At 43.2% G+C, this 24,579-nt stretch overlaps 1 protein-coding gene across 1 annotated transcript; it reads left to right on the top strand.

The window, feature by feature from the left end:
• The first annotated feature begins 5,415 nt into the window (after nucleotides 1-5,415).
• Nucleotides 5,416-8,268, top strand: LOC143527703 (uncharacterized). Its single transcript, XM_077022987.1, has 5 exons — nucleotides 5,416-6,363; nucleotides 6,445-7,434; nucleotides 7,525-7,686; nucleotides 7,760-7,855; nucleotides 8,009-8,268. The coding sequence occupies exons 2-3, from the start codon at nucleotides 6,460-6,462 to the stop codon at nucleotides 7,624-7,626; spliced, it is 1,077 nt and encodes a 358-aa protein (XP_076879102.1). The 5' UTR covers nucleotides 5,416-6,363; nucleotides 6,445-6,459; the 3' UTR covers nucleotides 7,627-7,686; nucleotides 7,760-7,855; nucleotides 8,009-8,268.
• Nucleotides 8,269-24,579: the final 16,311 nt, after the last annotated feature.

The following is a 24,579-nucleotide window of genomic DNA, read 5'->3' as shown; positions in this document are numbered from 1 at the left end:
TGATGGCTTTCTCCACATCACAGACCACTTTCTCTGCTCTGTTCAACATCTGTTCAAACCGGGTGGGGGCACTCAGACTCAAACTCTCATCCATTCACTGTTCAATTCTTTGCAATGCATTATTTATCTCTGTTTCTCCAGCTTTCTCGCGATCACGGTCTTCGAGCCTCGCTAGTCTACTCTCTATTTTATCCATAGCCACATCACTGACAACCTCCATTACCACTTGTCTCCCCTCATCACATTCACGCTCTCTCACTGATTTTAGACGTGCAGAAGCCCCGTCCACATCAACGTCACTCTTTTCTCCCACAGACACAGGCGCTATCAGCGCTGCACGCGGACGTTGAGGAGCACTGGGTTCACACGCTTTTTCTGCATAGGGAGGGGGCACAGGGGGTTCTGTCTTTTTGGTTTCAACTCGTTCTTTATCATTAATCTTCTGACAAATTTTTCGAAATGTTCTCACATACGACAAATAAGTTTCAGCTTCTTCTAGCTGGATTTTACTCTTTTGCTTAGTTAGGGCTCCGCTAGCCTCTAATCTTTTTTTCTCTTTATTAACCTGTGTGACCCAATGCTTCTCGATCTGCTCCCAATCAACCTGAGACACACCACGGTCGTCCGGGTCTGGCCACAATCCTTCGGATCGCATCTTCTCAAAACATTTTTTCACATACATCACCGTGTCAGACCTCATTCTCGGCACAGCACGTTTCTCCATAGTATCAACCAAATAGTCCTCCAAACCCTTAATATTCTCCATGATATAACTCCGGTTTTTAAACTACTTCCAAATTACTTTTTCTGCAATTCGATTCCGTAAAAACACCTTTTTCGTTGTACTCACTAGCGCTTTAATACCCCAGAATCAATTCAGAAAACTTTATCACTTTATCGTCGTGTTCGCAAGCGCTTTAATTCGCCAGCGCGCACCCCAAGGGCAGACAGACACAAGTTAATATCTCCACACTCCAAACAACTCCAGCTCAACACAGCTCGCGCGAGTTTCACTTCCAGCACTTAAATCGTACGTTTACGGAGCGTCATAAACCAAATTATAATTTCATGCATGAAAATATATAATAGTTTTTGTTTTACACTTTAACCTCTTATGAAATGTTTCTCTTGTGCTTGTGTACACAATGATGAACGTCTTTCTTGGGGGCTCATGTAATTTACTCAGGGGTTCAAATGTCCTCACATAAGAGGCTCATGGATTTATGGGCGTGGGTTTGTAAGTCCCCCAATGAAAGGCTCTCAAGTTTTATTATAGCACGTATGCTCAAACAATTTATACAGGTCTTTATTCAACATAAAACCACACGGTACATGAAAACCAACCCAACACTGCAATTTTGCAAACACACATACACAGATACAGCTGTAGTTTCACCAATCACGCACGCAATTTCAACAAAACACACGGGGGCCCCCCAAAACCGGCTGAGCGCGTCCTCCGGGATTTCTTTTGAATAATCTATTATTCTTGGAATCCCAGGCTACCTACTCATTCATTTAACCGTGACCGAGCGCATTCTCCACCGTTCTCTTTTTTTTTTTTTTTTTTAGAACAATAGTTCCCCTTTTTTTTGAACGTGGGCTACCTACTCGTCACCTGAGCGCGTCCTCCACCGTTCTTTTTTTAGAACCAAAGTTCTTTTTAAGAACGTGGGCTACCTGCTCTTTCTCTGGGCACGTCCTCCACCGTTCTCTTTTAGAACCAAGGTTCTTTTTAGAACGTGGGCTGCCTACTTTCTCTGAGCGCGTCCTCCACCGTCCTTTTATGACCGATGGGCTACCTGCTCTTTAACCGTTTACTGCAGTTACAGGGCGTCCTCCTCACGACTTTATGAGTCGTGGGGCAATCCTCCTGTCTATATATCGAGTTTGTAACACGTATACAATTTCAATACTAAATTTACAGAGAGTATTTCGCCTCGACCATTTAGTGACTGAACTTTACTTTAGCCTATGACGTAGTAACATCAGCCAATAGGAGAGAATGGCTCCTTACCTTTTTTCAGACCGCGCGGTTTAGTTCAGTCACCTCACGGACGGATTGACCTCCTCTCTTGTCCTAATTGCAGAATTCGACTCCAGCCAAAAACCATCCTCTGCTACCAATTTGTTGGGAATTTTCTTCTCCGACCCAGACGGGCCCCAACACCGCCCCAATGAACCGACTGGTTTTTGACTGAGTGGTCCAAGCAAAGTCTTGACAACAAAGGTTCTTTTAAAATGATTTATATAGAATATAATTGAATGCAATATAATAGAAGTATACGTGGTACAAACTCTTCAGTGCACTGGTGCTAGTTTGCTTAGGAATCTACCTAACCCAAGTGGATCTCAGCAGTGTCCAAGCGAAAAGCCTCTCGTGCTGGGCAATGTCCTTTCTTTCATACTCTCTGTCCATAAGTTTCGATTTGTTAAGTTTCGATAACTCCCCAATCCTGGCTGCTCTCCATGGAAATTCACCTGCTCCTCTTCTCCCAGCCTGTGTGCCTGGTTATCTAAAAACTGCTTGCTACACATCCTGCACTGAATAGGCCCCTTCTGTTCTCCTCAAGGCCACTGAGGCCTCCTTACTCCTGCTTTCCCACAGTCTTCCTGAAAAACACTAAATTGACACATCAAGTTATTAGCCTTTAATTTTCTTTTTTCCAACAGAACCTATTGTTTTTGTAAGTTTCAGGTTCTTTGGTATTATTTATTTTACATTCAATGTTATATTCATAATTGCTCTGACTGAACAAATGCAAGTTGTGTTGTTTTTACATATTTATATGTGTGTTTAAGTGTGCTATACTTGTAATTCAGTATGTCTGTGTTTAAAAAAATGTTTTAAGTCGATTCAGCACAGTTTTACTCTATCAGATCGGTATCGGATCAGTATCGGCCGATACTAAGCCTCAGATATCTGAATCAGTATCGGAAGTGAAAAATGTTAATCGGTGCATCCCTAGTCAATATGGGGGGGGGGGGGGGGGGGGGGGGTGTAGGGGGGGCGCAAAAATATTCTCATCTACTAAAGGGGGGCACGGCAGAAAAAGTTTGGGAACCACTGAGTTAGAGTAACTTTTATTAAATGAGTTAAGTAGCTCTAAAACTAAGTGTTTTGTGTACTTACTCTCTTGCTATGAGTAAATATATGTTTATCATTCATTTTAAGCAGGGCTCTCAAGTTTTGAATTCATTTCAGAGTGTGAGAGTCGGTGGCGAACGTAAGTTGTTGGGGGGGGCTTGTGAACGTAAGTTGTAGAGCGGGGGGGGGGGTGAACGTAAGTTGTTAAATGGTGGGGGGGGAACGTTGGGGGGGGGAACGTTGTTGTTGTATTTCGCCAGTGGAGGGCGACATATATATGGTAAATAAACTAGATTTTTTATTTTTTTCGCCGTGTGAAATCGGAAGTGTTGCGTGAGAGCGTGTGAAGACGGTAAAATGCGTGTGTCACACGCTCAATGTGTTGATTTGAACTGTTTAAGTTGTGATCACTGATTCAGACGAAGGAAATAAACCCCTCCTATTTCTGACGTCATCACTGAGCTTTGCACACGGCACTAAGGTGGTTCGCCCAGACTTGTCCGCCATTAGAAGCAATTTTCAACACAAAGAAGAATTTTAGCCACACTGTGAAAATTACAAGGTAAACATTTTTCTTTAATTGTTGTAAATGCTTATATAGAACCTTCAGGTTAATTTATTAGACCATTTTGTGCAGAAAAAATTAGCTTACTAGCAGACAGAGTTTGCTAGCAGACGGAGTTTGCTAGCAGAGAGTTTGCTAGTGTAACGGTGGCTGGCGGCAGACGGAAGAGACACGGATCCGCTGGTTGACTCACGGTTACTTTTATTTAACATAAAGATTGCGCAATAGCGCACGAGAAACATTCAGCACACACACACACGACGTGCAGAACATAGACAACGACGAGCACAGGACACTGCACGAGTGCACATTAAATAGACAAACCACATTAGCCCCACGTGATTACGAGACTGGTAACAGGTGAGACGGATTATCACAGGACATAACCACACCCACGGAGTTCCACCGACGCAGACGATGCACGTGGACAACGTATACACACGCCCAAAAGGGAGGGGCCGGTGTCCTCACCGTGATAGATGCCCCCTCCAAGGGCACTACCCGTCCCGGGGTGCCAACAGGACCGAGTGCCCCAAACCCACAACGATGGGCGGGTCCGACGCGCTCAGTCCTGCGTCTGGGATGTGACCGCCCTCGGAGAAGCGTCCGCCACGGACCGCCTAGAACACCCTCCCTGGGAATACAGGGGAAAAGACGTTAGACAATGGCACGGTCACAAACACACAAACAAGCACGCTTACACACATAGGCACAAACGGGAAGAGGGGGTTTGGTAGACATACGGGCAGACTTACGAACACAGGCACACACACACATGCAACAGGCGCCAGGCTGCGCGCCAGGAGAAGAGCGATGAGGGGAGAGAGATCGGGAGCCACTGATGCAGCAGGCGTGGCGGTGGGCGGTGTTCCTCTTGCCCCTGCTGCAAACCCTCCACCTGCCCCGGGCTGCCACCCCGGGAACAGTCCATGTCGCTGGCTGGGGAGCGCTCGAGGGATGAACCCGCCTCTGGACTCCTCCTCCTCTTCACCGTCCTGGCGGACAGTTCCGAGGGGGGAGGGCTCTCCTCCTCCTCCGTGTAAGAGCCCTCGGACGGAGGGTAATTCCCGTTCTCCTCTTCTCCTCTTCTCCTCCTCTTCGCACCTCAAAGAAAATACATAAGGTTTTTGCAGTTTATTGGACACTGGCAAACCTTCCAGTTAAATCCCGTTCTGCTCTCCACTGCACTCAGCTCGCTCTCTTGTGCAATTATAATGATGTACGACTGTTTGGGTATCGGAAAATGTTTGCACCACTCTTAAATGATCTGAAAACCCTTGAAGAAGTGGGTGTCTACATTGATACCCTTGGTGAATGTCTTAAAGGCACCATCTACTCTGTTGTGGCAGATAACCTTGCTGCCCATGGGCTTGCTGGTTTCAATGAGAGCTTTAGGTCCACACATTTCTGCAGGTTTTGTTTTGCCACGCAAACAGAAATGCAAACAGAAAATGCAGTAACAGGAGATTATGTGATGAGAACAAAAGATTCTCATGATGATCTTGTAAATAAGCTTCAGAGTGATGGCAGTGAGGAAAATTATGGTGTTAAAAACAGTTGTGTCCTTTCTGACCATCTCTCCCACTTCCATCCTGTTTCGGGCTTCCCACCCGACATACTGCACGACCTGTTTGAAGGTGTTGTTCCAGTGGAGTTGGCACATTGCTTAAAAGGTTTAATTTCTAGAAAATATTTTACTCTAGAAGACTTAAACAGAGCAATACTCCACTTTCCATACCAACATTCTGACAAAGTTGATCGCCCTCATCCAATACCTACAAATTTTGCCAGTCGAGGGACCATTGGTGGCAATGGACATGAAAATCATCCTCTTCTTAGACTGTTGCCTCTTCTCATTGGTTCGAAAGTCCCAGAAAGAGACACATTTTGGGAAGTTCTGATGGAATTAAAGGATGTCGTTCAACTTGCCTTGTCTCACACTTTTAATGAAGAAACCATTCAGTACATGGCTTGTAAAATTTTGGACCACCGACAACTCTTCCAGGAGGTTTTTCCAAATGTTCGATTCAGGCCAAGGCATCATTACATCGAGCATTATCCACACTTAATAAAGTGCTTTGGTCCCTTGGTCCATCTTTGGACAATGAGATTTGAGGGAAAGCATAAGGTTTTCAAAAAAATTGTTCATGACACTCGCAACTACAAAAATGTCTTAAAAACTTTGGCAGAGCGACATCAAAGCATGATGGCTTTTTACTTGTCATCATCAAAGTTTTTCAAACCACCTGTACAGACATCCAAAATGGAGTCTTTGTACATTGCATCGTTACCTGCAGATACACAATTATTTATCTCAGGTATTGCTGACAGTAACACCGTATATGGTACAAAACAAGTAACAATTGATGGCACAAAATTTGTTACTGGCATGTTTGTATGTACTGGTGCCTATGCTGCATTGCCCGAGTTCAAAGAGATTCAAAACATACTACTCATCAGAAACAACATTTATTTTCTCTTGAAAGACTATGACACTTGGTATGTTGAGCACTTGAGATCATACAAACTAGTGGAGCATCAACCGAATGGTCATAGTGTAAAATCTCTGTGCCAGCTGTCTGACCACATGCCACATTCTGCTTATAAGATTGCAAGTGAACTTATTCTAACAACAAAACATTTCATTCCAGTGTCTGACTAAAGGAGCAAAACTGAAACATCAGTATTTGTCCCCAGCTCTTTAGCCAAGGTAAAGGAAATACATACATGACATTTCAACACACATTGTCATGTAATATCACTATAATATTTGATACCCTGTATGTTACAGAAACTGCAACCTTGGATGGAGGCAATAGAGAGATTGAAGCTGAGGGTCATCCTCGATACAGATGATGCTGAAAGACTTATTTTGCCATCTCGCCTAAGCAGTGTACAAGCACTCATAGATGAGATCAAAACTAGGCTAAAATTGACTTTTGACTTTCGGCTCCAGTTTCATGACCCAGATTTTGATCATGCATTGTGTAATTTGGTTGAAATAGAACACCTGCCAAGCACAGCATCAGTCAAAGTGGTCAGATTAGTTGAGCTGGAATGGATTTCAACTAGCACCAATGACACAATCATTCTGACTGATAGCACTGATAGCACAGACACACCTGAGCATAGTAGTCAGTGGCCAGAGGTTTTTATTGTTCCAACATTTTCTTATGAGGTGGAACATGTGCTAAGGGAAGGTAATGCAGCATATGAAAAAGATGGGAAAGTAATTAGACTGCCTAGAGATAAAAAACACAACATACTTGAGACAATGGGGGACGAAATCTATAAACTAAAAGCATATCCTAGCAGCACACAAATTGGCAAGGCTGCAGAAGCTTTAGTTCGAAAACATCCCTGCCTGAAGGAGAACTCTGACACTGGGTGGGAAGGGTGGAAGAATAATCTGAGACATAAATTAGGAAACCAACGAAAGAAGCTGGCTAAAGCTGGCATCAAAGATGTAGCTGTAAATTCTGGGAAACGCAGCAGAACAAACCCAAAAGTTGCTGCACCAAGGGCTAATATTAAAAGACCTAGGAGAGGTGAGGTCAACTTCCTTCCCAGTTATCCTTCTGGAGAAACAAAAGAGTATCTGGAGACCAGGAGGATTGAGATGGTAGAAGAGTTCCAGAAGACCTCTGCTGAAAGAGACATCCCTCTTATTTATCAGCACATGATGCGCACCTTTGCCCTCAGGAGAGAAGAGATAATCACAACTTCTCCTCCTGTGTCAGAACTTAAAGAAAGATGGCCAGCACTCTTTAATGAGACACAGGTAAGTACAGATTAAAATGTAGTGCTCATCAAGTATGCAATGTTTTTGTTTGTTTGTTTTTAATCTCAAGGTTGTTTTGCTAATTCTCAGCTCTACTGTGAATTTCACTGGATTACCAATCAGCACCTGCCACATATGTTTTATGCTGCATTGGATGAATATGCTGGTCAGCTGATTGGACTTTACAAATAGAATGAAACTGAACGGGTTGGTGAAAAGATGAACCAGCTTTTGTTGGCATATGAGAAACAGGTACTTCAAATTACATTCACACTATCAGTAGCATGATAGTTCCCATTGTCATGATTTATTTTTATCCTTTAAGGACAAAAATGACATTCATGCAAGAAGAACAGCAGCCCTGGCCGGCCTACCCATTTACCTCAAAGAGGATTCTTCAGGTATCTTCAAAACATGCAAGGTATGGTATAATTGGGCAATAAACCTCAATAATCCATTGCAATAAATAAATGTCAGAATTAATTAAAAAAACATAGCTGATTGTGTTTTATTCACTCTTTTTGTATTTGACGGATATTTTTGTTTGATAATATTGCACACTGTTATATTTCAGAATGAAATGGAGTTTTATGAAGGTGCAGTTGCTCTGGTTGCTGATGTGGATGAAGAAGAGGTGCCTGCTGGAGTTCCTTTCTCACCACACCAAGTGTTCATTGTGCTTGAGGATCAGGTTGTAATGACTCATCATTCATGGACTGATGCACTAGTGTGTTTGTTTGGGCTAATCTATGCCCTACATCTGAGCTATCCTGTGAAATGTAGTAGCTTTTTTGAGTTCATTCAAATAGTTTTGCTCAAGCTAGACGATGAGAGAAAGCAACTCAAACCAAAATAGCTATCACTGAAAAATGAGCTGGTGTAGAGGGTTTTGTTCTTCACAGGTCACTATATTCATGGTTGTCCAGGAATCAGTGGTCAATGACCAAGTTAATTTTCTATTTGTTCTGGTTATCAGCCAAAAAAGAAATAGTTCAAATGAGTACTTGGCAGTTTTCTTGTGATTTTCTTGTGATAGGATGGTTTAATATGTAAAGTGCGCAAACCAAAACCCGTGAACTGATCCGAATTAAGGATATAATAACCAGCAGTCAACTGGTACAAAGACAAGACATATATAGACGAACAAACGACCCTCTGGTGAGACGGATCGTGGGCTCCGCCCACCTGAGGGACGAACACAACGCCACACCCACAGGACAAGCTGCTGCTGTAGATGGGGGCGACCAGTAGGGGGCCGCCGTACCGTGACAACAAGTACTATTGAAGATTTTTTTTTACATAGTGTATATTCTTGAGTTCATTTTTTGCATTCTTACAGTACTCCAGACAGTAGGTTATTGAAATCCTTGTAAATCTTTATTATATTTGAATTGCCTATAAATTAAGGTAGGTACATTTACAAATAATCCAATACTTGATAATTAGTCAAAACTTATATTTTGAAACCTATTTTTGAGAGTACTTGCCATTTTGAGGTTTGGACAAAGTAGTTGAGAAGCCACATGTCTTTATGCTTACAGTTTCACATTTACATTGTCGAATATAAATGTTGCATTATGCATGGGAATTGTTACAGATGTCCTTGTTGTTCAGTTACATTTGCATTTATGTATCTCAATATATCATAATATCGTGCACAAGTAAATTGTAATTGTTAGTCATTTTTTTTCTTAAAATTCTGATTATTATTGCTGATGGTTAACAACTAAAATAATTTCTTCTAAAAGATTGAAATTCTTCTCAATTTGTACAGTATTCTAATTTATCGATGTACACTTAAAATATTCTATAAGCATTTTGAGCAAATTGAGTAATAAATATGCACCTTGTAAGTGTTGGGTTTTAAATACTTAAAAAAAAATTGTTAATGACTTTTTGTTGCCTTATGTTTGAAGCTGCAGTTTGTTATTAAAAACTGAATGGAAAAAGGTTTGTTGTTGTGTTAATACTACTCATACAGTTTGGTGCAATCGGTTTCCCAAATTGGATTGAGTAATCCTACTAGAGTTTTAAGTTGTTTAAATAAGAACCATTCAAGTTAATTTAACCCAATTTGAATATGAGCATGTAACTCTTTTAAATTAGTATGAAAACATACAGCATTTTAGTCCAACATAATTAATGGTTTAAGTTTCAATATACTAAATAAAATGAGTTAATAAACATGTGCATTTGAGTTGCCTTACTATAATTGGTATGGGTTCATTAAACTCTAATCACATTATTAAATAAACTAAAATAGTTTGAGTTACAAAACTTAAATCAATTTGTGCAATCGGTTTCCCCAAATCATTTGAGTTAACTTGTTGGGTTTTACAGTGTACAGGAACTACTGAAACAGGCAGAGGAGTATGTGATCCAGCTTGAACAGTCACAGTCACAACATGAGGATCAGTCCAAAGATGATGGAGAGGAGAACACGAAGCTACACCATCCACATCAAAGCAGCCAGTCTTCAGGTTTCTTTCAAAATGCAACACAAAGTGTATAAAGAGGATCTCCACAAGCAGCATGAGGCACCAGATCAGAATGTATAAGGAAGAACTTTCACAACCCATCACTTGTGACACAGGAATAGACTTTTGGTTAGAAAAAAGTGACAGTTTTTATCACAGCCTAAAACCTTTGGCATTAGATTTATTGGCTATGCCAGCTTCGCAAGCTTTTGCAGAGAGGGTATTCAGTGTTACAGGTGACCTCACCAGAGGCCGGCACAATAGAGCAAGGGTAACGTTAGCACGAAGTGCTTTCCTTAAAATGAATAAAAGCAAATAACTACTTGCAAGACACTTGAGTGATATTTACCGGTGAGAGCAGATTTTAGCTCCATGTACTAATGGAGCTGTAGGTCAGGTGTTACTGTTTTGAAGTTAAAGATACTGAAATATAATGGTTGCACTGTTTGGTGCTTGGGACGGGTGGTGTGAGCAACTGAAAAGGAAGCGATCATGCCAAGTCTCAGGGAAAAACAACAACAGCCGCTGTGGACAGAGGCGGCTGGTAGGGGGCCGCCTCACCGTGACAGACCCCCCCACCAAGCCGCACTCCCCTCCACTGGGTGTGTGGCACACAGCGGCTGCACACAAAACACAAAGGGGCAGGAAGGCACGGACAGGCAGGAACACACCTCCTGCAGTCCGGGAGCTGGAACATAAAACACACAACATTAAACAGCTCACCTCCCTGGGCCGGACCCTGGACCGACTGGGCCGTTAACAACACAAAACCACGCCCCAGTCTGCCTTCTGCTAGGGGTCACCCCAGCCTCCTGGGGAGCCAACCCCTCCCGGGGCCTCTCATCGCAAGGTGGACTCCTCCACCCAACCCAGGAGTGCCAGAGACCGAGGCCCAGAGCACCCCCGACGCGAGCTAGGGAGCAGCCCCAAGGGCCTCCTGGTCACCCCGGGCAGGAGGGAGGATCTCCTTCCTCAGCAGGAGCTTTTCAGACCGGAGCCCCATGGTCCCCAAACATCCGGGGGCCCCAGCCCTCTAGGGAGGGGCTCTTCATGACCGGGCTCCGGTCACCCCACAACACAAGGGGGCTCCTGCCAGGTGGAGACCCCCACAAGGTCCAGGAACACCGCCAAGGAGAAGCACCTGCACAGAGAAGAGAATAACACACACACGCACAACACAAACACGCCCTACCCTATTCAGGGCCTCCCTCGGGAGCGACGCCCTCCGTGCCACACCCCATGGCACGGGACCACAGCCGGTCCCCCCCCAAACACACATTCAAGGGGAGGAGCATGCGTGGAATTACACGCAAACAGTTGACAACACGCTAGGACAAAACGCACACGCTATTACTAGACAATCAAACAAAAACGGTGCACAAACAGACAGACGGGACCTACACATGCACGCTCGACATAAACACACAATGACGTGCACCGCTCAGAGCCGCAGTCGCTCCCCACATTTAATACAAGACACACGGGGAGCGAGGCGACAGTGACGAGCGGCGACCGCGTCACACACAAAACATGTAACATTAAACACAACGAGCACGCACACCGATCCACACATCCGTCGACATGAACACCCGTTTTAACCAACACAAAACATGAAGAGCCTTTCCAGGGAAGACGCTCTGGTCCTCGCCGTGCCACAAACACAGACACGGCAGAGCTCTTCAAACAAACTAACAAACAACAGACACGAAGAGTTTTCCCAGGGCAGACAGCCCTGGTCCTCGCCGTGCCACAAACACAACACAAAAGCACAGGCGGAACTCTTCACAAAACACCACGCAGACAAACACGTACCATGAGACATGACCACGAAGGAAGGAGAAAGTAAAAGAGACTCGGCGGCTTCCGAAGGGTGGCTGGTCATTCTGTGACGGGCGGTGTGAGCAACTGAAAAGGAAGCGATCACGCCAAGTCTCAGGGAAAAAGGATGGTTTAATAGAAAGTGTGCAAACCAAAACCCGTGCAAAAGATCCAAATTAAGGATATAATGACCAGCGGCCAACTGGTACAAAGACAAGACATATATAGGCAAACAAACGACCCTCAGGTGAGACGGATCACGGGCTCCGCCCACCTGAGGGATGCACATGACGTCACCAAACAACAACAACAACAGTCGCTGTGGACAGAGGTGGCCGGTAGGGGGCCGCCTCACCGTGACAGTGCTGACAGCGTTTGAGACTTTTTTTCTTAATATTTTGTTTGTAAATTGTGGCATTATAGGTCTTGTTCTTTGTATGTGTTTAAGAATGTCAGCTGCAATATTTAACTGTGAACACTGAATTACAGCAACTTTATTTTTATTTTAATAATTAAGTTATACTGAAGTCAGGGAGAGCAGGCCTGATGGCATTATAGCTCATGCACTTTCTTTTTGAACGTTTTTGAGAATTTCAGCTGATAAAATAATTAACCTGTCATGTCAGGTAAATAAAGATGTTGTTGTTTGTTAAATCTGTTTGTGTGTGTATTGGTCTTTCATACATTAATAATATTCCATAACTGGTTAATAAATGTTTCATTTTGTGTAAGTATATAATTAAATAATTCTAGGAAACTGAAGAAAAAACATTTACGTTTTACACCCTTTATATTTTAGTCGACTGAATCGACTGTAGATTTAGTCGACTATATTCTCATGATAATTAGTCGACTAAAACTAGACTAAAACTAAAACAATTCAGATAGATAGATACATACATACTTTATTGATCCCGAAGAAAATGTAGCAGAATTATGACTAAAACTAAATGCCATTTTAGTCAAAAGACTACGACTAAAAATAAATCAAAATTTGCTGTCAAAATTAACACTGGTCCGAACCCACAGCAGCACACACATTAGCATAACACTTTCCCAAATGACCTGAAGACAGGGCTCCTGCTGGGGTACAGTGTAGTAGTTCTGATATCTATAAGAGAGGATCAGCTTCCATGATCAGCTATTGTAAGTGTGTTCTGCTGGTGTGTGTTTTGGTGGGTCTATGGTACTGGTCTATGGAAAGAAAGAAATCAGAGCAGAGGAAGCTACAGCTGGAAATTAAGAGGTTAAATGAGGACAGTCTGCTCTCCTAAGAGAGGCATAAGGAAGAAAAAAGACTGCTGGACCTTCGAGCTCTGGTCTACACTCGGCAGAAACTGGTAGGTGGTCACAGTGTCTCCTTCTTCATGAGAAACATTGGCAAATTGTCCACAAAATAATGGACTTCAAATGTGACCTGACCAATATAGAATATATAGACATGTATTCTAGTCTAATCATGGCAGGGAACAATATCACTAATTTGAACTGACAACACAACCGGTTATGATAGACATTAAATACAGCAAACATAATGCGAATGGGGAACAGATGAACCAACTAAATGTATAAACTAGGGCATTAAACATAACAAGAAATGGCCAGAGAACATAGGTGAATAAACGCAAAGAAACTAAACACAATAACCAGAGAACCAAGGCCAACTGAAAACATGCTAAACTAACACAGAGAAACAGGGAGCAAAAGCGCAGACAACGGGAAACAATGGAAACGAAAATGATGCAGGAAAAGAGCAGACAACACGAGAAAGGTGAGGGGGCGGTGTTACGTGTGACAACAAGGTTCTAATTTGTCAATGTCACCCAGCAGTGATAATATACTTAGCAATGGAGAGATGTTGATGTCTCTTTAGAGTATCACAGACATGAATTGCAGTCTAACTTCCATATACAAAGCAGATCTTTTCTACCAAGGCAAGAGTCATGGAAATACTCTGATAATGATCCCAGGTGTTTGGATAGGCAGAGAGGTAAACCTTGTGACTTTTTGTTTCTGATAAGGTTTGTTTCTTGGCTGCAGGTCAGAGAGGCTGAGCATGAGGCTGAGCAGCAAAGAATAAAGAGAGAGAAGGAGAAGGATGTGGCCAGACTCAGAGCTCTCCAGAAACGAGACAGAGACCACAGAGCTGAACAGGTGGAAGCAACCTCACTGATTAAACATTTAACAACAGACTCCTTTCAGTTAGATGCTTGTGTTAAAGACTTGGTGGATCGTATTTCTAAGTAAATATTGAACAATCTTTTGCCAGTGTTTTATATTTATCATACGTTTCATGGTACATTTAAAACAGAGGAGGATCATATCTATAGCCATATTTATTTATGCATCATGACTGAGATAAATCACAGTCCACAGAGAAAAACAAATTTTTGTTAACTTTGTGATGTCATTTCCTCCCAGGATGAGCTCAGGGCTCCCAGGAACCAGTCGAGAGAGAATGGAGAAGAAAGGAGAAAAAGCAGGCCAAGAAGGCAGTGCAAAAGGAACAGCTGAAGGTCTCCCGCCTACATCAGATGTCCCACAAAGAGCACATGCTGTCAGTCGAGGTTGGCAGACAGAGGGCGGAGTTCAACAGGGTCCTCAGGTGAACTGGCACCACACAGCTAACCAACGCCAGTCTCAGGCTTAGAAACTCATTCTCATTACTAACATGTTCTTGATTAAGTAAGGAATTTGGAGAATGTGGAATAATACCATCATTTCACAGCTGTGGAATGTATATGTGTGCCATAAACACCCATGGAAGCCATCTCAGACAAGCTGTGGCATTTCTCAGGATTCAGCACATGGGTGTGGTACAGATGTAAAGGTCAAAACAAGGGACCTTATTTTTGAGACCTTATTTTCCTCTATAAAACTTTCACTTAAATACTATATATATCATAGATGTTTATTTTTTACCTGGAAGAACTCCTGATTATAAAACTGATAACGTTACAGCTCTTTGTTTCAGTGGCAGTCTGGAACTTGTTAGACAGAAGACTATAGATTATAGTTTAGTGCCAAGTAGACACTTTTGCATTTTTCTCCAGTCACAGATCGTCAGGGTTGTATACAGAAATGCTCTTTTCCTAGACAGCATTCACACCCTATCTGCTTTCCCATAGCAGCTCTACTATGTATGAATGGGGAACAGGTGTGAAGCTTAATATTGAAGGGAGGAAGAACAAGGTATATGATGCAGGGGATTCTGGGAATTGCAGTCTTCATGGTCCTGCTGTATGACAGCTACACTTTTGTTAGTGTTGCATGTAAAATGACATTTTGAAACTATCTGTCTTTCAAGCTTGTGTCCTGAATCTTTTAGGTCCAATTGATCCATATTCATCTAATATGAATATGCATCAAAAAGAGTACTGTTCTGTCCCGCACACTTGCAGCGAGACCCGGTTGGTCAACATTTTAATTCTCTTTTGCGCCACAAGGGGCACCCTTGCTACATTTGTTGTTCTGTTTTCGTTTAAATCGCGCCATCTAACGGCCAGTGGCTATAAGCAGCAAGGAGATTAGGAAACGGCCATTCGAGCACAAAAAATAAATCTTCATATCACCTGTGAGCCTTGGCAAATCATAATCTGTAAGTGTAAGAACCACACAATAGCTTGTCATATGTTAAATAGCTTTTTTGTCTGTTTGATTGTAGTTTCTTTCACGATTCAGTTCTGTTTATATTAGTTTTGGCTAAAGGGCACATAAATGTTCATTTGTGTAATGACTTGTGACAGTATGTTTATGGAAGTGTATTTATTTTATGACAAACATTTATGTACATTGTCAATTCTCGTTTTGTTACAGTTTTACAGTAAAAAGGGTCTCAGTAAAGAACAAAACAACGTCACATCGTCTCATCATTGCTGAGTCCTTTAATGTTTAGCTCGCTGTCTAGGTTGATTACAGAACAGTTAACTGAGGGCAGAAGAGTAAAAAGATTATCTACACGTCAAGTGCAACACCAGAGATAATTGATTCGGTAACTCAGGATGTCACACCCCAGGAGCACGCCACCTCTCTCCCAGTTTGAAGTCAGGTCAGAGTGTCATTCCTCTGCTTCACGCCGGTCCAGTGGCTCAAATGTGAGTCAGGCTGCAGCACAAGCATGGGCTAACGCAGAGGCTGCCCGAACCAGAGCGCAGTACGCCAAACGCCAAATAGACATGGAGGTCGAAAAGGCATGCATTGAGGCAACACTGAACGCTCTGAAGGAAGAGGGTGAGGCTGAAGCAGCCCTTGCTGCAGCTCAAGTATGGGAGGCTGCAGCTGAAGAAACACTTCAATCTACCGAGGTCGTGAACCCGGGCATTCCTATTACTACACCTCCTTCCATAAGACGAACACAGGAATATGTTAACACTCACTTTCACAACGGTCATGATGTTAAAAGCAAAGAAAACATTGACACAGAACAACGGGTTGACTCAAGCAACACTCGCAATCTGCAATCATTTCCAGCCTCTCCACACCCATATGAATGCTCTACAGATACCACCAGAGGACAGCCAAATTCGACATCCAACCACATCAGGTCAGACGAACCACCCTTCCAGCACAGACCACCACAGGCCCCACGAACTGAAATCTCAGACTTAGCAGCCTACCTGGCACGCCGTGATCTACTCACAGCAGGTTTCAACGTTTTTGACAACAAGCCAGAAACCTACCTGTCCTGGAAGTCTATGTTCTTTAATGCCACTGAAGGTCTCAACCTCAAAGCAAGCGAAGAGCTTGATTTACTCACCAAGTGGCTCGGTGGGGAGTCACTCCAACACGCCATGAGGATCAGAGCAGTCCACGTGAACAATCCTGAGACTGGTCTTCTGCGTCTCTGGCAACGGCTCGATAAGAATTATGGCTCTCCAGAGGTAATCGAGGCATCTCTGTTTAAACGCCTAGAGAATTTCCCAAGGATTTCCAACAAGGACACTTACCTGTTGCAGGAGCTAGCGGATCTCCTTCTTGAGTTACAATATGCAAAAAGCGAAGGCTACTTGACAGGCCTTAGCTTCCTTGACACTTCAAAGGGAATAAACCCAATAGTTGAAAAACTTCCTTACAGTGTACAAGAGTCATGGGTCAGACAGGGGTCAAAATACAAAAAAGACAATGACGTTGTCTATCCACCCTTTTCCTACTTCGTCCAGTTTGTCAATGACCATGCCGAAATGAAAACAGATCCAAGCTTCATGTTGCAAGCTCACAGCACACTATCGCCAAAAGTTGAAAAGACAGCAAGAAGACAAGCTCAGTTCAGAGTTCCTGTTGCAGTAAGTAAAACAGACATTAACAAAACTGACAAGGATGCTGTATTGCTTTCTCTCAGTCCAGACAAGCAATGTCCCATACATCGGAAGCCACATTCACTGGCCAAATGCAGGGGCTTCAGACTGAAAACATTAGATGAAAGGAAGAGGTTACTTAAAGAACACTCTATTTGTTACAAATGCTGCTCATCTACAAGTCACCAAGCAAAGGACTGTAAAGCCATTATCTATTGCTCCGAATGCAATAGCAGTGGTCACATTTCAGCCATGCATGGAGGATCACCACCCCCATGGTCATTCAGAGACTCTGATACAACACCACAGAGTCATGGTGAGGAGTCTGGCTCACCAAGCTCCACAATTACCTCATCCAGTTGTACAGAAATATGCGGCCCAGGCTTCCGAGGAAAGTCATGCTCAAAGATTTGCTTAGTTAATGTGTATCCCAGAGCATTCCCAAAAGAAAAGAGAAGAATGTATGCAATGTTAGACGACCAAAGCAACGTGTCACTGGCTAGGTCTGCCTTTTTTGATATTTTTTGTGTACAAGGTAGCGCACTCCCATACACTATGAAGACGTGCACTGGCTTATCTGACACAAAAGGGCGCAGAGCTAATGGCTTTATCATTGAGCACATCAATGAAAAGGTGTCTATGCCGTTGCCAACACTCACCGAATGTGACCAGATCCCAGACAACAGAAATGAGATACCTACCCCAGAGGCAGCCGCCGCTCACCCCCATCTGCGACCAATAGCAACACAGATACCATCACTAGATCCATCAGCAGATATATTCTTCTCCTCCTGGGGAGAGACATCATTCGAGCTCACAAGGTCCGCAGTCAGGTAAATGGCCCTCACGATGCACCTTATGCTCAGTGCTTGGATTTAGGGTGGGTAATCATAGGAGATGTTTGCCTCTCAGGGGCTCATAAACCCACTGTGAACTCTTTCAAGACTAATGTTTTCAGTAATGGCCGACACAGCTTTCTCTCTCCCTGTAAAAATGTGGTCCACATTAAAGAGAATTTCACAGAGAAAAGCTCCCCCTCTAAAGATGCAAAATATGAGCTAGGTAGACGTCTTTTCCAGCAAACTACAGACGATGAGAAGTTTGCACTCTCGGTTGAAGATGCGCTATTCTTGAACATTATGGATAAAGAATTTACCAAAGATGAGGGAAATAACTGGGTGGCTCCACTCCCATTTCGTTTCCCAAGACAGCTTCTACCCAACAACAAGGAACAAGCTCTCAGTCGTTTGATGTCACTCCGGAAAACGCTGACAAAGAAAACTGTGATGAAAGAGCATTATGTGGAATTCATGGAGAAAATCTTCAGGAAGGGTCATGCTGAATCTGCCCCTCCTCTTGCACCAGACCAAGAATGCTGGTATCTCCCGAGCTTTGGCATTTACCACCCTCAAAAGCCAGACAAAATCAGAATAGTGTTTGATTCAAGTGCGCAGTGTAACAACGTGTCTCTCAATGATGTACTGCTTAAAGGGCCAGACCTCAACAACAGTCTCGTAGGCGTGCTGATCCGTTTCAGGTCTGACCCATATGCAGCTATGGCAGATGTGGAGCAGATGTTTCACAATTTTCTAGTCAAAGAAGATCACCGCAACTACCTTTGCTTCTTGTGGTTTAAAGATCACAATCTGGATGGAGAAGTGCAGGAGTTCAGAATGACGGTCCACGTATTCGGAAACTGCCCATCACCATCTGTTGCCATCTATGGGCTGAAGAGAACAGCTGTGGAGGGAGAGACTGAATATGGGAGTGATGTGAGGCAATTCATTGAACGTCACTTTTATGTAGATGACGGACTGAAGTCATTCTGTTCCCCAGATGAAGCCATTGATGTGCTGCGCAGAACTCAGAAAATGCTGGCACAATCTAACATACATCTGCACAAAATAACATCTAACTGTTCAGCCATCACCAGTGCCTTCCCAAATGAAGACCTCGCAACTAGCATGCAGGACCTTGAACTAGGACAGATTTCACCACACATGCAGCGCACCTTAGGCTTGTGCTGGGACCTGTCCGCAGACCTGTTCAAATTCCAGGTAGCAAGCAGTGAAAAGCCTTTCACCAAACGTGGTGTACTGTCAGTCATTAACAGTTTGTATGATCCCCTCGGCTTTACTCCAAGGTAGTGCTTTCTTTAATGAAAGGAGATGCTTTTATGTTTACGTCCATAACAGAGTCGAACGCATTAAGCACTCTACACAAGCTCATCAGTGGCATTATGTGCCGACTCACTTAAACCCAGCTGACCATGCCACACGCGCTTTACCTGCTCAGCAGCTTTCTCACTCCATATGGCTGAGCGGACCCGCATTTCTCACGGACTCCAACCAACGTCTGACACACAAACAACCATTTGATCTCATTGACCCAGAGAATGACACTGAACTGCGTCCAGAGGCAACAACATGTGCCACCACTCTGTCAAAGGATATTCTTGAAAGTGCACGGTTTGAAAGGTTTTCAAGCTGGAAATTGCTACTGAGAGCCATTGCCAGACTTCAACACATTGTCAAATCCTTCAGACACAGTCCAGAGAACACATGTCAAGGGTGGCACAAATGCAGTGGACGTCTGGATGAAAACCAGCTTAACCAAGCCAAAGCCACCATCATTCGCACCGTCCAGGGAGAACTGTACGCAGAAGACATCAAACGTCTTGAAAGAGGTGAGCCCATCAAAAATTCAAGTCCACTCATCAAATTGAGCCCATTTATCGACATAAATGGGGTTCTCAGAGTCGGTGGGAGGCTAAAAAGAGCACAGTTAACATCTGATGAGACGCATCCCATGCTCATCTCCGGGAAACATCACCTTACCCAGCTCATAATCAGACACTTTCATATGAAGGTGAGCCATCAGGGCAGACACTTCACTGAAGGGGCGGTCAGAACTGCAGGGTTTTGGATTGTAGGAGGTAAAAAAGCAATAAGCAGCGTAATATTCAAATGTGTTACATGCCGCAGACTAAGGGGCAAACAGCAAGAACAAATCATGTCTGATTTGCCAGAAGACAGGTTCTCCATGGATCCCCCATTCACATCTGTGGGCCTTGATGTATTTGGCCCATGGCCTGTTACCATCAGGAAAACAAGGGGAGGTCAAGCAGATGCAAAGAGGTGGGCAGTGATCTTTACGTGCATGAGCACACGCGCCATTCACGTTGAAATCATTGAATCAATGAACACATCATCTTTCATAAATGCATTGCGCCGTTTTTTCGCAATCAGAGGTGCTGTGAAGTTGCTCAGATCAGACTGTGGGACTAACTTTGTGAGCGCCTGCCGGGAACTGCAAATTGACAAGAATGGTTGCAATGATAAAAAAATTGATGCCTTCCTTAGAAACAGTGGCTGTAAGTGGCAGTTTAATCCACCACATTCATCGCATATGGCAGGCTCCTGGGAACGCATGATTGGAGTTACTCGTCGGATTCTTGATGCAATGCTGCTAGAACAAAGAAACACAAAACTCACACATGAGGTGTTAGTGACATTCTTGGCTGAAGTCACAGCCATAGTAAATGCACGGCCACTCACAACTGTCTCTACAGACCCAGACAACCCAGTTATTCTCACTCCTGCCATGCTGCTTACCCAAAAGGTTGGTGCACCCCCTACGCCGCCTGGCCAGTTTGAAAGCCATGACCTGTTTAGAGCGCAGTGGAGACGTGTGCAACACTTGGCCACCATCTTCTGGGGGCGGTGGCAGAAAGAATATATCACTGGACTTCAAGATCGTCGCAAGTGGAGAGTGGTGAGACCAGATTTACAAACAGGGGATGTGGTCCTGCTGAAAGAGACCCTTGAGAATAGAAATAACTGGCCACTTGGTCTAATTACAAAGACTTTTCCCAGTGAAGATGGCCAAGTCAGAAAGATAGAGGTCAAGATTTTCCGTAAGGGCGAGCAAAGACATTATGTGCGTCCTATAACTGAAGTTGTTTTGTTGGTGTCTAAAGACAATGCTTGACTTGTACAGTTCCCATTTTTTAACAGTGTGCTCAAATTAGATGAATGGTGACATCTCTTTAATGTCAGGTGGGGAGTGTTCTGTCCCGCACACTTGCAGCGAGACCCGGTTGGTCAACATTTTAATTCTCTTTTGCGCCACAAGGGGCACCCTTGCTACATTTGTTGTTCTGTTTTCGTTTAAATCGCGCCATCTAACGGCCAGTGGCTATAAGCAGCAAGATTAGGAAACGGCCATTCGAGCACAAAAAATAAATCTTCATATCACCTGTGAGCCTTGGCAAATCATAATCTGTAAGTGTAAGAACCACACAATAGCTTGTCATATGTTAAATAGCTTTTTTGTCTGTTTGATTGTAGTTTCTTTCACAATTCAGTTCTGTTTATATTAGTTTTGGCTAAAGGGCACGTAAATGTTCATTTGTGTAATGACTTGTGACAGTATGTTTATGGAAGTGTATTTATTTTATGACAAACATTTATGTACATTGTCAATTCTCGTTTTGTTACAGTTTTACAGTAAAAAGGGTCTCAGTAAAGAACAAAACAACGTCACATCGTCTCATCATTGCTGAGTCCTTTAATGTTTAGCTCGCTGTCTAGGTTGATTACAGAACAGTTAACTGAGGGCAGAAGAAGTACATGTACATGCTATAGGAAACAGGAAATTGCTTAAGGTTATATAAATCCATGTTTTTGAGGTCCACTAGAGGCTGATGAAAAAATCATGATTATATTACATTTCAATTTAGTGCCAAGTAGACACTTCTGCTCTAATTTGGGTTCACACCCATCTGCTTTCCCAGAAGTGCTCTATGATTTTACAGAAGAGGGCTTCTAGGCCCAATTTATGCATATTCATCTCAGGCAACCTTCTCATCCTGGATCAACACTGAAATGAAGGTGTCAGAGCGTTCTGGGTTCCCTGGGTTACCGTCTGGGTTTGGATTCTCCGCTTACTCCCTCTCCATGCTGCAGGACACAGCAGGAATTGATCACTCGGGAGAAGGAGCGTGAGGCAGCAGGCTCTCCACCACGCCAAGGGAATCCAACAGCAGTTGCGGGAGCGAGAGACGCAGGCCATCGTCCTGCAGAGGGAGCGCTTCCGGGAGGTGCAGAGAATGAACGAAGAAACTCGCACATGCAGAGCTCGTCTGGATGACATGAGAGACAAGAAGCTGAAGTGAGTCACACAAAAGCAATCGAAGACGAGTTTCTTAATTGGCACGTTGTCTTCATTCATGAAAAGCACATGAGCATTTTAACCCAGTTCCTGTTTGAGGAAGAGTGTAGCATGATAACATCAGTGTCAATCATGAGATCATTTCCTTTAATGACACAACTGCTAGATTTTATAATTGTCAGCAGAATCATGCAAGATAAGCAATGACACAACATCTTCGTTTTCCCTCACAGGTTAAACCCACTTTTATGTCACTCCTCCCCATTTCATTCCCCCCTTGACCCTCTCTCAGTCTCATGATATAACAGGGGATCACATTGTGATTACGAGTTAAAAATCTCCCTTTTTCTTTTCTTAAAAAATTTTAACAAAAAGTTTATATAGAGTTTATCTATATACTGCATATTATAATAACTGCACATGTTAAAAACAACTAATAATGCATTACAAAATAACTTTGTAAACAAAGTTCTTTGATTTTCCTAGCTTATATGAGCTCTTTAATGTTGCTTCATTCTAACCTGAGTCTCTTTTCTGTGACCTGCTTAAGTGCATCAAGCAGGGAATGATTCTCAGTCACACAGAACAATGGAAGAGTGTTCAGACTAGGGTCACCAGTGGTGATTTTAGAAAAATGTTGCCAGGAAGACTTCACTGTTATTCCATCTGACATGACTAGAGTTTCTCCTGCCAGTGTGCTTTTGACCACATTAATTTTTCATATTGCCAAAGGAGAGGAGAGATCTTTCCTCCTTTTCCCATGAGTGCAATCAGTGTCCCTCCCTGTGTACCTTCATCAGGAAGATTAACAAATGAAGCATCATCATGTCAAATCATCACTGTTACCCAAGTGTTGAAACGTAAGAGTCACCTTCGTTGCCTTAAGTTTGCGGATGGCTTTGTTCACTTTGTGAATGGACTGTGTTAGGTGCCAGGCTACATGTGTCAATCAGAACATCTAACCTTGTTTGTTTAGCAACCCTCAAAATCTGTCCTATCTTTGACCTCAGTTGCTCCCTTTCTGTCACACTTAAGTATCTCTCTGTGTGGCCCGTGCTGCCTGCCTGTTTCCCCAACCTTTCATCTTATCAACCTAAACCAGCAGACTTCTGTGTGTCTGCTCATGATTATTTTTACTGCATATCTGGACACATCCTTAAATTTTGATTCCAGAGTGAAACTGTACTACCCATGAGAAAAGATGCCAAAATATGTGGGGTTTTTTATTCTTGTGGAGTTTCCACATTTTCCAAATGTGCAAAAAACTAAAACCTATAATAATAATAATAAAAAATGAAAATATGCATGTCCTTTACAACATGCACACAAACAGCTGTGATTGATTCCCAAATGATACAGCAAGTACAGGAAGTATGTATTTTCAAGGGAATTTACTATGAAATGTTGATTATGGTTAACAGAAAATGTTTTGCGCTCTCAGGTCAGCTGGGCTTCCTGACAAATACTGCAATGAAGTGGACATAAAGGTTATGCCTTACCCACCTTGGCGCACTAAATGTTAGATTCTTGTATGTCCCCCCACATATATATACATAAAACCCATGAAGCATGTCTTGTACGCAATGTAAGCAAATAAAAATCTTTAAAGCAAACTGCAGGTTATTGAGTAATTGGGTGTTCTGTTATGAGCTCTGTGATTTTGTTAATAGACACATACCGGACCCTTCAAAATATCATTAGAAGGGGCACGCAGGCATAGGCAGGAGAAAGCCCATAAAGCCATTTTAATGGTTTTGATTGGTTAGATCCACTCTAAGCAGGGCCGGCCCTTCCATTAGGCGACATAGGCAAATGCTAGGAGCGCCATCTGTCCAGGGGGGCGCTCGCGTGCATGCGTATTTATTTATTTATTTTTACAAATGAACAATTAATAAATGTGAAAACAAGCAAAGTCCACATAATCATAATTTCATTGTTTAATAATATTAGTCAAATTAATAATTCTTATAATAACAACACACGACACCTATCACCCGCGCTCTGCGCACCTTGTTACTGTTTCTCTGTACACCACGGTATTTCACACCGTTGTTTCTAGGTAAAAGAGAGAAAGGCTTTTCAAGCACTATAATAATAAGAAGAAGTACGAGGAATAAGCACTATAATATTTTTGTTGAATTTGCATGTGGGATAGCATTAAGCTCCAGTGATGATTACTAGCCCACCCCAGGTCTTCCACAGACGGCTGTAACGGGACTGTTTTTCCTTCGTGAGAGTGAGCCGTCCCATCACAACTGCGCTTTAGCTTAAACGGAAGCATGTCCGCTACGCACCGCACGCCGTTACTATGGAAGCTGCATTTTGATGCGGTGCTGACGCTGACGTCACAACGCGGCATTTTAGAATCTAAACAGAATCCCAAA

The sequence above is a fragment of the Brachyhypopomus gauderio genome, chromosome 11 (genome assembly GCF_052324685.1).
Source record: "Brachyhypopomus gauderio isolate BG-103 chromosome 11, BGAUD_0.2, whole genome shotgun sequence".
In the NCBI taxonomy this organism is placed as follows: Eukaryota; Metazoa; Chordata; class Actinopteri; order Gymnotiformes; family Hypopomidae; genus Brachyhypopomus; species Brachyhypopomus gauderio.
Note: the sequence above shows the minus strand (reverse complement) of the source record. Positions and strands in the feature narration are given on the sequence as shown.